General features: G+C 42.6%; 1 protein-coding gene across 1 annotated transcript in view; it reads right to left on the bottom strand.

Annotated features, from left to right (window-relative positions):
- Nucleotides 1–1,187: 1,187 nt before the first annotated feature.
- LOC308371532 (A-type voltage-gated potassium channel KCND3-like) overlaps nucleotides 1,188–15,344 on the bottom strand; it is a gene marked incomplete at both ends in the record, with an annotated part of 118,503 nt that continues 104,346 nt past the window's right edge. The window contains 4 exons of the mRNA XM_080846483.1: nucleotides 1,188–1,386; nucleotides 3,835–4,115; nucleotides 4,591–4,683; nucleotides 11,456–11,557. Coding sequence (XP_080702609.1) covers nucleotides 1,188–1,386; nucleotides 3,835–4,115; nucleotides 4,591–4,683; nucleotides 11,456–11,557 — 675 coding nt within the window. The remainder of the gene's footprint in view (nucleotides 1,387–3,834; nucleotides 4,116–4,590; nucleotides 4,684–11,455; nucleotides 11,558–15,344) is intronic.

The following is a 15,344-nucleotide window of genomic DNA, read 5'->3' as shown; positions in this document are numbered from 1 at the left end:
AAAATCGATGCAAAAATGTAACAAAATGACTCTCCCGGAATCTTCATCTGAATAGATACTGAAATAGTTTGAAGGCTCAGGAATGCACAAACCATAGTGTATCTAACGTTTATCTTGTGGGATCTACACAAGAACCTGTGTCCATTGCACACCCATCACTGCCTAACACACCGGAGAAATGAAGAGATCCATGTTCACATTTGAAAGGGCTAAAGATATACACTGTAAATCCTTAAGTTTACCTGCAGCCTTGGCACTGAACACTGAACACAGAACTGCTGAAACATTTCCAGCAGATGGAAAAAATTAAACTCACCTTACATTAAATAATAAATTAGATAACTGTTGTTAGTTAGTGATGTTGTACGGCTAAATCAAATATTCCACTGGAAACGTTCTTTAACAATATGAGAGGATGTCAAAGACTGTATCTCTTCGAAACAAGAGAAGTGTGAGAGAGAAAGACAAACAGGTTCAATCTGAAAAAACATCTAAACACTAAGGTTGTGATTCTGACAGGCAGTATCTATGTTGATAACTTTAAACAAAGGGCAAAAAGTACCTAATCTAGGAATCTCATCTTCATCCGATATGATGTTCTCACACACAGAGCATATGAACTTGTACCCAGACAGAGAAAAAAGCAGGTTACCGTTGCCAAAGCACAGTAAATCGTTGTGATGTGTAATAAGGAGTGAGACACAAACAAGAACAATCAAACCTGCAGTAACGACCCACCCCCCAGTCTCTGCTACAAACCGACTTATTTTCCACAGCTACCTGATCAACCTGGTGTACATCCCCCCCCAAACAAATTTGGCACCGTCATCAGGAACACAGAGTCACTTTGAAGAGAGAGAGACGATGTGCAAAGCAAGCAGAGAAACACACATAGATTTGTTCTCCGGCTCCTCTCCAACCGTTACCTTGTAAAACATGTCCCAGTGCCAACCTCTCCCAGAGGATGCACACAGCAGTTTAGTTCCAGGCTGCATCTTTCTCCCCTCCCCTGCCCCCTCTCTCCTCCCATCTCCTCTCCTTGCCCTCACCCTGCATCACGTTGTCCATCAAAACAGCACCCCCTAATGTCAATGTGCCATGGTGTGGATGGGGACAGAGTTCCCTGCGTAGGTTTAGCAATCCCACAGTCTTTTGTGCTGTATGCTCAGTCACGCTGGCAGTTGTGCTCACAGGGCCGACACCTTGATGATGTTCGAGCTGGCCGTTGTCATGACGCTGGCTCCACGGTTGGGGAGGCCATGGCCGCCGTCCTCGGCAGGGCTCCCCGTGCTGGGCGTCTGGATGCTGATGATCGCCGTAGTGACCTTCTGCTGTTTGCAGTTGCGGCGGTCCACCTCGTTGGTCTGCATGTTGAGATTAGAGCGACTAGAAGAGGTAAAGGACACGCAGAAGATTTCAGTGTCACCCAGGATAATGGCTTTACCAAGAGCAGTTCTACAGCAACCAACACAATTACAGAGCACCTGAATGAAATGGAGAGCCGAGAACCACCTGTCATTGGCACTGAGCCGAGCTGCTGTTTGAATTAAGGCTTTTATTTCATCAACAAAGACAGTTTATTGCGTCTTTAAACACAATAGTGGCTGTTTAAAGATGTTCATTATTGAAAGATCTCCTTCTTTTAGATAAACAATAGCTTTGGATTGGTAATGAAGAAGCACTGCAACAGTAGGTAAAGGTAGAGATCCATAGCTATGACAAAATAATAGAGAAGAGATTTAAAGAGAAAGCAATTTATTCACAATTCCGCCGTACAGATTTTCAGCCCATTGAGGTTTGGCAGTTCAACACCACACCCTTGGAGTCAGCAATACACTGCCCTCTAGTGATTTTTAAAAGTATTGCAAGGTATAACCTTTGACCTACAGGATGTGGCCTGGTGAAATGCAATGCAGTTTTCTACATATACATATATACCTATATAGTCTATGGTTTTCTATATTACATGCCCGTTCAACAAAACACAACTGCAAAGTGACTTTCTCTGTGTTTATCTGATCCACTATGTAATTATGGTATATATGGATGTATGCTTTTAAAGCACACAAGGTTTGATAAAGACTGCTGTTTATATTCAAATAGAAAAGCATTTCAGACAACTGTTTATTATTTATTGTTGGCATTATCAATGGTTGAATGCGCAGTTGATATACGTATTGTTTCTACGACCCGGACATTAGAGGTGTATCTCTGACAGCTTTTCAAAGCCCTGCGCAAGATTCGGATAACATTATCCTTGCAAAGGTGGCACTCTGATTGGATGATATTTCATTTTCCCTGCAAAGCTGGCACTCTGATTGGATGATATTTGTTTTTCCCTGCAAAGCTGGCACTCTGATTGGAGGATATTTGCTGCTGCTGCTGCTGCTACTGCTTTTGCACTTTGAATCAGTTGCTCCGGCTGATGTATGCTGCCTCCACTTTATCTGTTCATTAAATATGCAAAGCCTCAACAGGGATAATCAACTGTAAGGAAATTCCACAATCATTACCACGAGCATGTAAGCAAATTAAAACAACAACAAAACCACCAAAAGCAACATAACAGTTATATGCTACATAACTTAGCGAGAAATAAACAGTGTTGATTAGTATACTAAGTTCAGTGTAGATGCTACTTTGATGGCATGTCCTCCCTCCATGCAACTGAAACACAGTTTGAGAAGTTTAGCGGTGACAGGTCAGCAGCGGGCCCTCAGTCCTTGTGCATGTCCTTGCCTCGTCCCTGTAGCACCCTGCCACCTGACACCATGCCACCTGACACTGTGTTGTCGCTTGTGCGAGTGATGGATGGGCCGCTGCTCTGCTTGTGCTCCCGTCGCTGCCCGGGTGACCAGCATGGCCCTTTCTCCTCCTGAACCGCTGTGAACCTCAGCTGCCCTACAGCTGATAAAGTCTCTCCTGTCCTTAGTCTTACCCTGGCGGCGCACATAAAACACAAAGGCATCTAGTGCAGTGGTTCTTAACCTTATTGGAGGTACTGAACCCTGCAAGCTTCATCAGTGCATTCGCCGAACCCTTCGTAATTTGAAAAATAAAAAATTATTTCTTCAAAACGTAGGTATGTATAAAAACGGCCCTACATTGCTAGTGTGACCTGGGCTATACTGTGTGTGTCTTGACCCCTGCCGAACCCCTGAGAGTGACTAGACGAACCCCTGGGGTTCGATCGAACCCATGTTAAGAACCACTGATCTAGTGTATATATTCGCATACAGGACCAGAGAGTACGTTGTTGCTGTCTGCAAAGGTCTCTGGTTTACTGCCCTTCCTTTGCCACAAAGGACACATTTTGCTCCAACCAGGGTTTTCATCTTTGAACTATTTCCAAAGCCTGTTTCAAGCAAGTTGTAAATGTATAAATCTAACCAATGTTGACTCTTTGACTTTATTGGGACCAGACCAGGCAGTTGGAGAGAGCTGATACACTCCCTGTGGTGCCTTACTGCTCATCATTCCAGGTAGATGTATGCACACAAAACAAAGATTTAAGACCTCATTTTAAGAGGCAATACATTGATGTTTAAATATTTACGAAACTACGCGGAAGAGTCAAAAGAGATGGATCGAGCGATTTGAAGAAATTCAGTTATGAAACTATGACACCTGAGAATGTATGTCTGGACAGATCTTGTATTAAATCATGTTGCTGTTTGAGTATTAAATTACCCACACATACCCAGACCCATACCACTGCATAAATGTAAATGTTGGAATTTTCACTGGAACTGTGATCTCATACTTCGTCTCCATTGTACTCTATAAGTCACTTTGATTAAAGGTATACCTGAGGGCGAAATGTGAATGTCTGACCTGCTGCTGTGGATTTGCTTCTCGGCACACTGGATGTTGATGGCACTGAGCTCCTGCAGACCTGGCGACTTTGGGAGTGTGTGTGTGAGCGCGTGTGGGTGTGTGTGTGAGTCTGGCGCGTTGGCGATTGGCAGCGGGACACTCCTCTTGGTCCTACGGGAGCAGCAGGTGCCCGTCAGGCCCTCCAGGCTGGAAACGGAGGGGGTGCGAGAACGGTACGGTGGCATGGCCCCTTCCAGACAATTCTGCTCAAATAGCTGCTCGTCCACAAAGTCATGGCCCTGAAGAGAGAAGCAGTGTGTTTGAGAGAGAGAGAGAGAGAGAGAGTGCAGAAAAGGAAAAAGAGGCAGAAAAAAAGAAATGAAAGGGATTGAAATCTACAAAAAAAGGAACAAAAGAAAGAGATACTAAAAGTGTTAAGTCAAAGAAAAGAGATGACATTTTTTTACACTCATCTTCAGCTTATTTTGCAAAACTGCCTGATCTACTGTTTTTCTCATCCCAATAGCATTCAGTAGTGAGTCCTAAAGGGGTAACTGAGGGATACAGAAATTCCTTTTAAAAAGAACACTCTCCAGTCATTATCTGATTCTGTTTTGCCCCTTGAGCATTTCCAGTCAGCTGAAATAGAGACGCACACTTTTAAATCTGTCTGGGCGATTCAGCATTTTGTAGAACAAATAAGAATCAGAAAGCAGAAGGCTGTTTTTCCTGGGCTGTCTTTTGCTTCTGGAGTTTGTGCAGGCAGTGACTCACAGTCGTTTTCTCCAAACAGTGCAATAGGTGGTGGTGTTGGCTCTCAAGTAGGGATTTTGTCTTGTTCAGATGCTGCTGGTCCTCCTCTGAGGCCTACACACACACACACACACACACACACACACACACACACACACACACACACACACACAAATGCACACACAAACTCATACACACACGCGCACACACACACACACACACACACACACACACACACACACACACACACACACACACACACACACACACACACACACACACACACACACACACAAAAGCACAAACACACACACACACACACAATCATACACACAAAACCGAGACACAAACACACAATCCGAGGGGAACAAAAAAACACACAAGATTTATACAAATACAGCTCTCACACATGCCCATACATACATACAACCTTTAAATGAGAGTTGCAGAACATGAACACTGTGATATCTTACTCATGTCAGCACTTACTTACCCACTGTGCATTGTCAAACTACACAACAGAGTACATCACATAATGACAAAATAAATTAATAACATATTTGTGGTACATATAGAAGTAGTCCTGCATTCACACACAAACTAAATAGTGCAGTAGACTACCATCATAACACAAAACTGTCCTCATGGACTTTCGTCTTAAATTGATGAATCGGAGGCCAGCATCACTCTCATACAGAAATTGCAAAAATTGGATTCATCGTGGTCTATCAATATTGACAGACTGCCCTCGGATTCAAAGGCTTTCAAGGGAGCATCGCTATGCTCTGAATATTTGGCTCATACTAGCGCTTTCTCTTCCAGACGAGTCTCGGTCCAGTAGATGCATTATTGAGTCTGTGTGTCACTAACCTAAGATGGAGGCCTCTGGTGGGACGTGTGGAGGAGTTTAAGAAACGATGGAGATAAAAGTTCTTGGAGGTTGGTGATGATACTTAAGAAGCCCTTCAAGAGGGAAGAGGAATGGAAAAAGACAGTTCTTGCCGGAGCCATTCAGTGTCGTTGGCAGCCCTGCCCTTTCAAGGACCTGTAAGGTCTGTGCTCTGTCCCTGCCTTGTTTCCCTATGTATCCCTTGTGTTCTTCTCACGTGTGTCTTCATTTGTGTTTGTTTACCCTTGTCTCCTCGTGTCTGTCTCCTCACTCCCTCCCCTTGTTATTCTGCTTGTGCTCTTTATTAGTTTGTCTCCCTTGTGTGTCATGTGATCTTAGTTCCTTGTCTAGTCATTGTGCTTCCTTGTTCCCACCATGTGCTTTTCACTTTGTGCTTCCCTGTGTTTGTTTGTGTATACCATGTGCCCTCGTTGCTGTCATTGTCTCCCCTGCCTTGATTGTTCTCACCTGTCCCTCGTTATCTGTTCCTGGTAATTCCCTTGTTTAGTCCACCTGTGTCTCATTGTCTGCCCCGCCTTGATTGTCTTCACCTGTCCCTTGTTATCTGTTGTGTGTGTATATATACTCCTTGTGTTCTTGTCTCTCGTGGCTGGTTTGTCATTTATGTTGCGTGTTGTTTCTCAGTGTTCCTCTGTGTTCACAGTATTATTTAATATTTCTCGTGTTGACCCTGGACTGTTTTCGACTTTCTATTGCCTTTGCCCTTTTGGATTGTTTGCCTGCCATTGGACTGCTTAACCGTGTACCGAACCCTGGACAGTAAAAGTTTATTCTTCATCCTACTCCTGTTGTGTCTGAGTCGTGCATTTGAGTTCAACACCCCACCTCCAATCCGTAACAGGACCCATATGTTATTCCTGAGACACCTTGTCATATGCCACGCGGCACAATGGACGGCCATGGCAAACCCGTATCTCAAAGCAGGACATGGCTGACAGCTCCATCCACAAGGCAATGTGTGAAACCTCTTATGGGTCAGATTTAAATCATAACTTTCTGCCTGTTCTTCTCAATGACTGACTGGCTGTTATGTGAAAGGGTGGATAAAGCCTTTATAAGAGAAACATGGCAACTTCTCTGGGTCTCTATCACTCCTGATGAGACGCACCAACAAAGCAAATATTATGACCGTGGCAGGAGGCCGTTGCACACTCCTCTCGTCCCTGCTCGTGTTAGGCGGCTCTAATCAAATGCTAATTAAAGCTAATTGGCTGTATCACATCCTGATTGGAGGCTGTGTTCGTTTCATCTGGTGTGACATTCCTTGGGAAGAGAGTCGGAGTGCAGGGTGAAACAGTGAAGAGAGAGAGAGAGAGAGAGAGAGGGGGGGGGGAGATAAGGGGGAGGGGGCATTGGTACTTTTCCATGAGATAACCAGGGACTTTTTAATTTCTCATAACTCCTAATTAAAACACAAAGCGAGTCCTCTGGCCTGATTTCATTATCTTTACCTCACCCAGCACCCTGGATGGGCGCACAGCAGCAAAGACAAAATGGTGTCAATGCCACTGAATCTGACAGATACACATTAGTCAGTCACTGATGGTGAGGACTGACAGACAGGCTACTTGAAACTGGGAAAGGTTTCAATCAGCTAACATTGAGTTGATTTGTCTTGAAATGTTATTTGATTACAAAGTTAAGCCTTTCAACATGACAATGTAGGGGTTATGAGGAAGAATTGGTCGGGCGTAGGTTTGCATAGGGTTGGTAGGGACTAGTCACAACCAAAGTTTGGGAAAGACAAAAAAAGTCCCTACCAATATTTTGTTAATTTGAGAAAAAAATGATTTTGCACAATATATTTGCAAACTCATTCGTATTATTATCAATACAATGTTCGTCGCCCAGAAGAGTTATAAATAAATGTCTAAGTTTTCCAATGCACCCTCGAGCCTGGGAGACAAGATGCTGTCATTTAATTGGCTGAAGTGGCAGAGTCAGAAACACTACGTGAATCCTGAGAGAGTGCTGCTAGTAGTCTGATACGGTAAGCTACTAAATACGCCAGGAAATAATAACGCCTCATATCAGTATTTCGTTTAGTCTCAGCATTGATATTTTGACCCTTTTGTGGTCTGTAGATAGGGAAAAGACACCTAAAAAGAAAAGAGATGCCAGAAGTGTTTTCCACCCATAGAGTAAGGAGCTATCAAAAAGCCCAGGTCGCTGTTAGTTAGTCGGAAAACTACCCACACTGCGAAGCTGCTAACCCTAAATCGCCACCCATTGTACAATGGAAACATGTTTTGAAAGTTTGTAGAGCATGTAACTTTTGCTTGCATTACATCTCGTCTTGTTGAAGCCAGAAGGATAAGCTAAACTACCCACCTAATTAGACCATGCTAGTTCAGTCTAGTACCAGCAGCCTAGCAACTCATAATAAGGATGACCAGATGTATTTTTACCTGGACATCTCTTTTCGAGACCTAAAAAATGCGTCCGGCCGGGATTCTAAAAACGTCCGGGACTTTGCCTTAATAACAATCTAGTTATTACGTCAAGTTTTGGAAAGGGTATCTCCCTTCTTCCGCGAGCTCTGACTGTAGAGAACTGGTGGACTGCTTTCCCAGTGTTGTCAGATAGGATAATCATCCTCCAAATACAATCATTTTCAGTCTCTGATAAGATACGCCATTTCCAATCTGGCAAAACTAAGCACCTTGCAACATCCACTAGCTGCATCATTTACAATAGTACATGACATCCAAAAATTCCGTTGCGGGAGAGGAGTCGAAGTGTCCTCTTTTTCACAAACTCAAATCTGGTCACCCTATAAACTGGTAGGCCTACAGCCGCGGAAAAAATTAAGAGACCACTTCAAAATGATCAGTTTCTCTGGTTTTACTATTTATTGGTATGTGTTAAAGTAAAATGTACATTTTAGTTTTATTCTATAACCTACTGGCAACATTCCTACCAAATTTCAAATAAAAATATTGTCATTTAGATCATTTATTTGCAGAAAAATGACAATTGGTCAAAATAGCAAAAAAGATGCAGTGTCTTCAGATCTCGAATAATGCAAAGAAAACAAGCTCATATTCATTTTTAAACTACACAATACTAATGCTTTAACTTAGGAAGAGTTCAGAAATCAATATTTGGTGGAATAACCTTGATTTAAAATCACAACTTTCATGTGTCTTGGCATGCTCTCCACCAGTCTTTCACATTGCCGTTGGGTGACTTTATGCTACTCCTGGCGCAAGAATTCAAGCAGCTTTAACTTAGAAAGAAAAGAGATGCCAGAAGTGTTTTCCAGCCATAGAGTAAGGAGCTATCAAAAAGCCCAAGTCGCTGTTAGTTAGTCGGAAAACTACCCACACTGCGAAGCTGCTAACCCTAAATCGCCACCCATTGTACAATGGAAACATGTTTTGAAAGTTTGTAGAGCATGTAACTTTTGCTTGCATTACATCTCGTCTTGTTGAAGCCAGAAGGATAAGCTGGCTGAGGTTTGTAAAGACCATAAGGATTGAACCAAAGCCGACTGGAGGGTCTCCTAGTTCGTCTTCTCTGATGAGTCCAATTTTCAGCTTTGCCCAACACATGGTCGTCTGATGGTTAGACGGAGACCTGGAGAGGCCTACAAGCCACAGAGTCTTGCACCTACTGTGAAATTGGACTCATCAGAGAAGACGAACTAGGAGACCCTCCAGTCGGCTTTGGTTCAATCCTTATGGTCTTTTACAAACCTCAGCCAGGCAAAGTACAACGTTGTCCCGGAAGAAAAACTTGCTTCCTTTTGCTCTGACAATGTTCCCCAACTCTGAGAAGTGTTTTTTCCAGCAGGGCAATGCTCCATGCCACACAGCCAGGCCAGTAAAGGTGTGGATGGAGTATCACCAGATCAGGACCCTGTCATGGCCAGCCCAATTTCGAGACCTGAATCCCATAAAAAAAACTCTGAAATGTGATCAAGAGGAAGATGGATGGTCACAAGCCATGAAAAGAAGCCGAGCTGCTTGAATTCTTGCGCCAGGAGTAGCATAAAGTCACCCAACGGCAATGTGAAAGACTGGTGGAGAGCATGCCAAGACACATGAAAGTTGTGATTTTAAATCAAGGTTATTCCACCAAATATTGATTTCTGAACTCTTCCTAAGTTAAAGCATTAGTAGTGTGTAGTTTAAAAATGAATATGAGCTTGTTTTCTTTGCATTATTCGAGATCTGAAGACACTGCATCTTTTTTGCTATTTTGACCAATTGTCATTTTTCTGCAAATAAATGATCTAAATGACAATATTTGTATTTGAAATTTGGTAAGAATGTTGCCAGTAGGTTATAGAATAAAACAAACATGTACATTTTACTTTAACACATACCAATAAATAGTAAAACCAGAGAAACTGATCATTTTGAAGTGGTCTCTTATTTTTTTCCGCGGCTGTATATGATCCCTAGGATAGTAATTAAACTATATCCGTTCCCTGTAATGTCTTGACCAATGTCAGCAGTCAACTAAGCATGGTTAGTGTCTGTTGAATTAATTCATTGTTGTGCAGGAAAACCAGCAGCCTGAAGCTACAGATGTAGAGCAGGGTGTTGATTAATCAGCATAAGGGGTTCAGATGAGACGTTGAATTGTCCATTTTGGTAAAGATTGCATTCAAATGCTGTTTTTTAAAGGGATGTTTAGACAATTTTACCCATGCATGTAATCAATCACTATGGCTATTTTGAGAATACATGTTATACTTGAAGGTAGTAAAAAGGTGCAATAAATTGGGCTGCCCAAATGTATGCAGCATATAATTCATGAATACATTATTTCATTGCACTGCAATCCAGATAATGTAGGCTTAGTACAGCTCCATAAAACCTGAACCAATTACCTACATATTACAAATTAATTTTAGAACAAACAAATGCACTGCATGTACTTCTCATTAGGTAATTTTGTTCATTAAGGCAATATTTTGAAATGCATTCAGGAAACTAATAAATCCAGTGCAGATGTAGTGCAGGTTGAGGAAGAAGCAGCTGGACCATCAGGGCTTCAGATGAGGTCTTACTCATGTTTGGGATATCCAAAAAGGACAACAAAAACATGTGATGTCAAGAAATGTGGAGAACGTTTAGTTTTTTATTTAAACTGAGGGTTTATTATTCTTATTATGTTTAAATCAGTTCCCAGTTCCACAAGTTAGTACACAAATGTTAATATAGTCTAATAAAGTTTGCCTGTTAAATATAACATCAACTACATTTTTTAATTTATGGTGGGGGTGGGGGTGGGGGGGTCTGCCGGGCAGTGTCCCTACCAATGCTGAGACAAAACCTACGCCCTTGGAATTGGATCCTTTAAGTGTTGGGTAAAAGTGTAAAAACACCATGGACTTAAATCCAACTTAACCTTGTCTATGCTTTCCTTGAATATATTAAACCAAAACAGTTTAGTAACAGACACAGCTGCTGGAGAGAGAACGTAGGTTCTGTATGTAATGGTTCTGTCACTCCTTTCCTTTGAGTTAGGTTTGATCAAATTATAAATCACCATTCCTTGATTCAAAAAAAATATGTTTTGTGTCACACAGTACAAAATCAGCTCTGTCCCTTAGGGTTTTAAGGTGTTGGTTGACTTGATTCACACCTTCACAGGGGTTTCAGGTACTGGTCATGCTGACAGGTCAGGCTGCCTGATAGGAGAGACCCTTGAAGGCACACACACACACGCACGCACACGCACACGCACACGCACACGCACACAGACACAGACACACACAACCAACAAAAGAGAAACGGAAGGCCAGTCACAGATAACAGGCTTGACTGTTTCTAGTAGAGGACCCATCAGTGTTTTTTTCACCCAGGTGAAGATAGACAGCAACCCTCCCTCTACCCCTCCTTCGATCCCTCCCTCTACCCCTCCATCTATCTCTCGCTCTATCATTCCCTCTATCTCTCCCTCTTTTCCTATATCTTCCTCTACCTCTCCTTCTATCCCATCCTCCTATGGGACTGTTCTTACCGTGAGATCCAGTAGCTCGTTCAGCAGCCCGTTGCGTTTAGTCTGCAGGTAGGCGTTGGAGCTCCCCTTCTTGGCTATTCTTATCCGGGCGAGTCGGGCTTTCTGTGTGTGGGCAGAGGGATTTAAGGTGTTAGACAGTTAGACATGCACTTCCTACTGCTCACAGCGCTCTGCCTGATCCGCTCCCACCCAGCCCAGCCCAGCCCGGGGCCATGATCAAATTATGAGTCATTTCTGACAAATAGCTGTTATATGTATTGGGATTTTGACAATTGTGCTCAAGGCTGGCGGAGGGGTGTTGAATAAAACATTGGGGGAATGTAGCACTAAGTAACTATAAGGTAGAACATGGATATTTCTGAATAAAAAAACATCAAGCAGATTTCAGTGTGCCTGAAAGGCAGTGGACTACAGCAGAATTGCCTAATGATATTCTAGTCACTGCAGTAGAACACCCTTATGAAGTGGATGACGGTATTAGAAACTAGAACTCATCATTCATGCAACTTCCAAACAAATAAGAAAATAAGAGTCCTCCAACGTTTAGCTTTGAACAGGCTTTCTGGTGCCTTAGTAGTTTAAGTATTAGGTGTCTATTAATTGAATAGCTTTATACACATTGTCAGTGTGCCCAAACTGCAATTACTCCAGTTGGACCTAAAAAGGTTATGGCTGTACTTCCTCTTGCCAAATGCTTACCACTAAAGAAAACCACTACCACTTAAATACAACTCCGAGACTGGGCGTACATTGGTGCAGGGATAATAGTTTTAGAAAGGATCTGACTGTAAAAGCTGAGATGAAAATAACCGAAATATATAACTGATAGACAGTAGAGAGCAGCAGACCGGTCCTGAATGTGCCACTCCCACTATAAGAACATTATACCAGATAATTTGCTCAGAGACTCGCTGTCAGGGATATCCAGGAGTAACACGTTGGGGTTGTGTAGGGAACAGTAATAGGGGCCATTTGTGGGCTCTGAAGTGGATTGTTTCAAAGAAATGGTGGGCCAGTTCTCGGCCACATGTTCCAATCAAAAGAAATGTGTACATTAAAATATTTCGATTGCAAGAATTGCAAGAATCGCGCATTTAGTGACACAATTGAAGGTAAATGCAGAGGCTACACAGACATGATTTGCACAACTGTTCGGCTCAGGGTTACTTTTGGTCAAAAATTATGGCTGGTGCTGTCTCTTGTTAGAAGGGGTTTTAAGACTACCACTTAACCAAGGAGTATACTGCCATAAACACTTTTAGGTCCTAATTTCACTGACGGGCAACTTGCAACGAGCAAAGCAACAATAAATGAGCAACATCCACCATGCATGAACTGAAGCTTACTTAATAACTTGACAAAATCTTTTTCCCCAATTTAATGCCATGAGTAAGATCATAAGTGCAAATATGGGTAGGTCGGCCACGTGCTAGATTTAGTACATGCACGACGGACGCGTTGCCCGTCAATGAAATAAGGCCCCTTTGCTTGATGTGTTTGGGGTGTGTTGCCTAAAGCCGTGTTGCACTGTAGTTTAGACAGTGCACTTTCAAGAACACACCTCATCCACAAGGAGGCAGTAGTTTGCTTTTGTGTTACCTGTAGGGCTAGCTATATAAAGCCCAGAAGCAGGACTAATGGAGGACAATTGAGCTTGATGTAACCTCAAAGACCAGGTGGCTGACCGTACCTGTTGTGTTGCCTACCCTGGCCATTTCGGACTATTTGAGTGGATTTTCTACCCCAGATCAGGATCCATTTTCAAATAATGCACCTCTTGGTTAATTTTGTTTCTAACTTGGATATTCCGAGCTTTCGAAAGGTCTGGGAGTTAGGAGGTGAGTTGAGTGTGTGCTCTAGCTATTCATCACAGGAAATGCAGCTGGGGCCGAGCCAGGGCCTTGGAGGTTAGATGGCGTCCCCTCGCATATTCATCCATGTAGCTTCTTACATACTGGTTACATACAAAACTTTGGTTATGAGCGCAGCTGCACACTGAAGTTCATAACACTGACAATCACAAAGCCATATGTCCTCCAATAGATTAACAGGAGTTATCCCAACATAAGAGCATATCTTCAATTTGGGTTAAGATTTCTATTGCTAAATCACAGTTCTTCACCACATGAGCAGAATATCCTCACAGTGACTAGGCATGTCTAATGATCTAATTACAAAACCGAACAGAGTCTCTGTTAGAAAGCTCTATGTGGGTGAACACAATTCAGCAGATGAATCCCAGTGATCTCAGATCTAATGATGCCTGCTGGCAAAGTAACAGCAGCCTGGTCTCAGCAGGATTGACACATCCACTCTCACAGTTTAAAATGATGTGGCAGAAACAGCAGCTAACTTGAGAATATGATATTAGTATTATTATTGCTATAATAATATTATAATTATTATTATCAGTATAAAGTATTGTTATTTTTATTATTAATACTATTAGTATTAATAATCATATTATTATGTTTAAAAAAAAACATATTATTATGTTTTTTGTTTTACTATAATCAGATATGAAATATTATGAAAATGTTTTGGCTGTTGTTAACATTGTATTGGACCAAATCATCTGCCAAACACCTTAACCATGAGACAGTGACAGAAAATGACATAGATACTTGATAGTGATGCCTTTCAACACAAACAGGGCACCCATTTTCAGACAAACTATTAAATTATTAGCTGTGTCCTTTTACAGCATTTCACTCCCTATGATTCTGCTTTTGCTTAGAATGGCTCTCCAGCTGTGAGAGTCAGGCTGGCCCTGCCTTTTAGAGAAGTGGTTTAGCCACACGTGTCTCTGGAGGTCTTCTCTAATGGAAGTGGGCCTTGAAACTCCTCGCTGACCTTTCCCCGCACTTCACGTTTCTCGCCTGACAGGTTTTCTTCTCCCTGGACTTGCGCCCCGAACCGAGCTTTGTCTCGCTGAGGCTCTGCTTGACTTTGTGCGCTGCCATTACCGGGCCACGACCCCACACCATTTAGAGCCGTGCTGTGCTTGGAGGGGGCAAGCACAGCGCACGCCCACAATCAGCCTCGCAATTGGTCCACTAAATTGGCTGTGTGAATTGAGCTATTCCAGATTGAGAACAAAGCCTTGGCGAGAAAAGAAACATGAGGTTGATTTGTCCTAAACCAGACAGCAGATTAGACCTTGCCCTGATACTGCCCAGGTCCAGCGGCCAAGATTTTGGCCTTCTCTGGACGCTGAATTACGCTTGCGGTTGAAGCCTCCTTTTAATACAAAAGGATCTGTTCTTGCTGACTCATCCAGCTAAGGTGACCCTGGGTAAAGGGAAGATGTAATTGGTAAGCAACCAAAGGTGACCGAAGGTTACTGGGAATGGTGAAGGCTTTTTATTTATTGTCTTCCTTACAGCTTAATAAACTGTGTCTCTATGTGTGGAGGACAAAACGGACGGGGCATTATATTTATGATTTATTTTTGTGCGGGAGGTTCACGGACACACTTCATAATAGTGGCTGTTGGACATGAAACCTGGACGAAACTTCTTGAACAAAGCCAGGGGAAAGAGTTAAAATAATGATCAGGGGCCGTATTCACAAAGCCTTTTATCTTACCACTAGGAGTGCTCCTAACTCGCGCTAAAACCTTTTACGTTGGAGTAATTTCTTAAAAGTGATTCACAACGGCTCTGAGACCTACTCATACTAAGGATAATACCAACTCCTAAGCTTAAGATAAAAACTCCGTTGCTATGGATGACGACGATTCTCATGCACGAGTTAAGAAGGGGTGAGGACGGTGATTGGTTGTTGACAGGCTCTCTCATTAAAAACTCATTTGTGACGTCCCTCTAACAATCCCACTATATCAACTGAAAATAAGAGAATAACCTAGGCTTCAAATTAAGTCATATTA

Source organism: Sprattus sprattus, assembly GCF_963457725.1.
Source record: "Sprattus sprattus genome assembly, chromosome: 10".
Classification (NCBI taxonomy): domain Eukaryota; kingdom Metazoa; phylum Chordata; class Actinopteri; order Clupeiformes; family Clupeidae; genus Sprattus; species Sprattus sprattus.
This window is presented reverse-complemented; position numbering and strand designations above follow the sequence as displayed.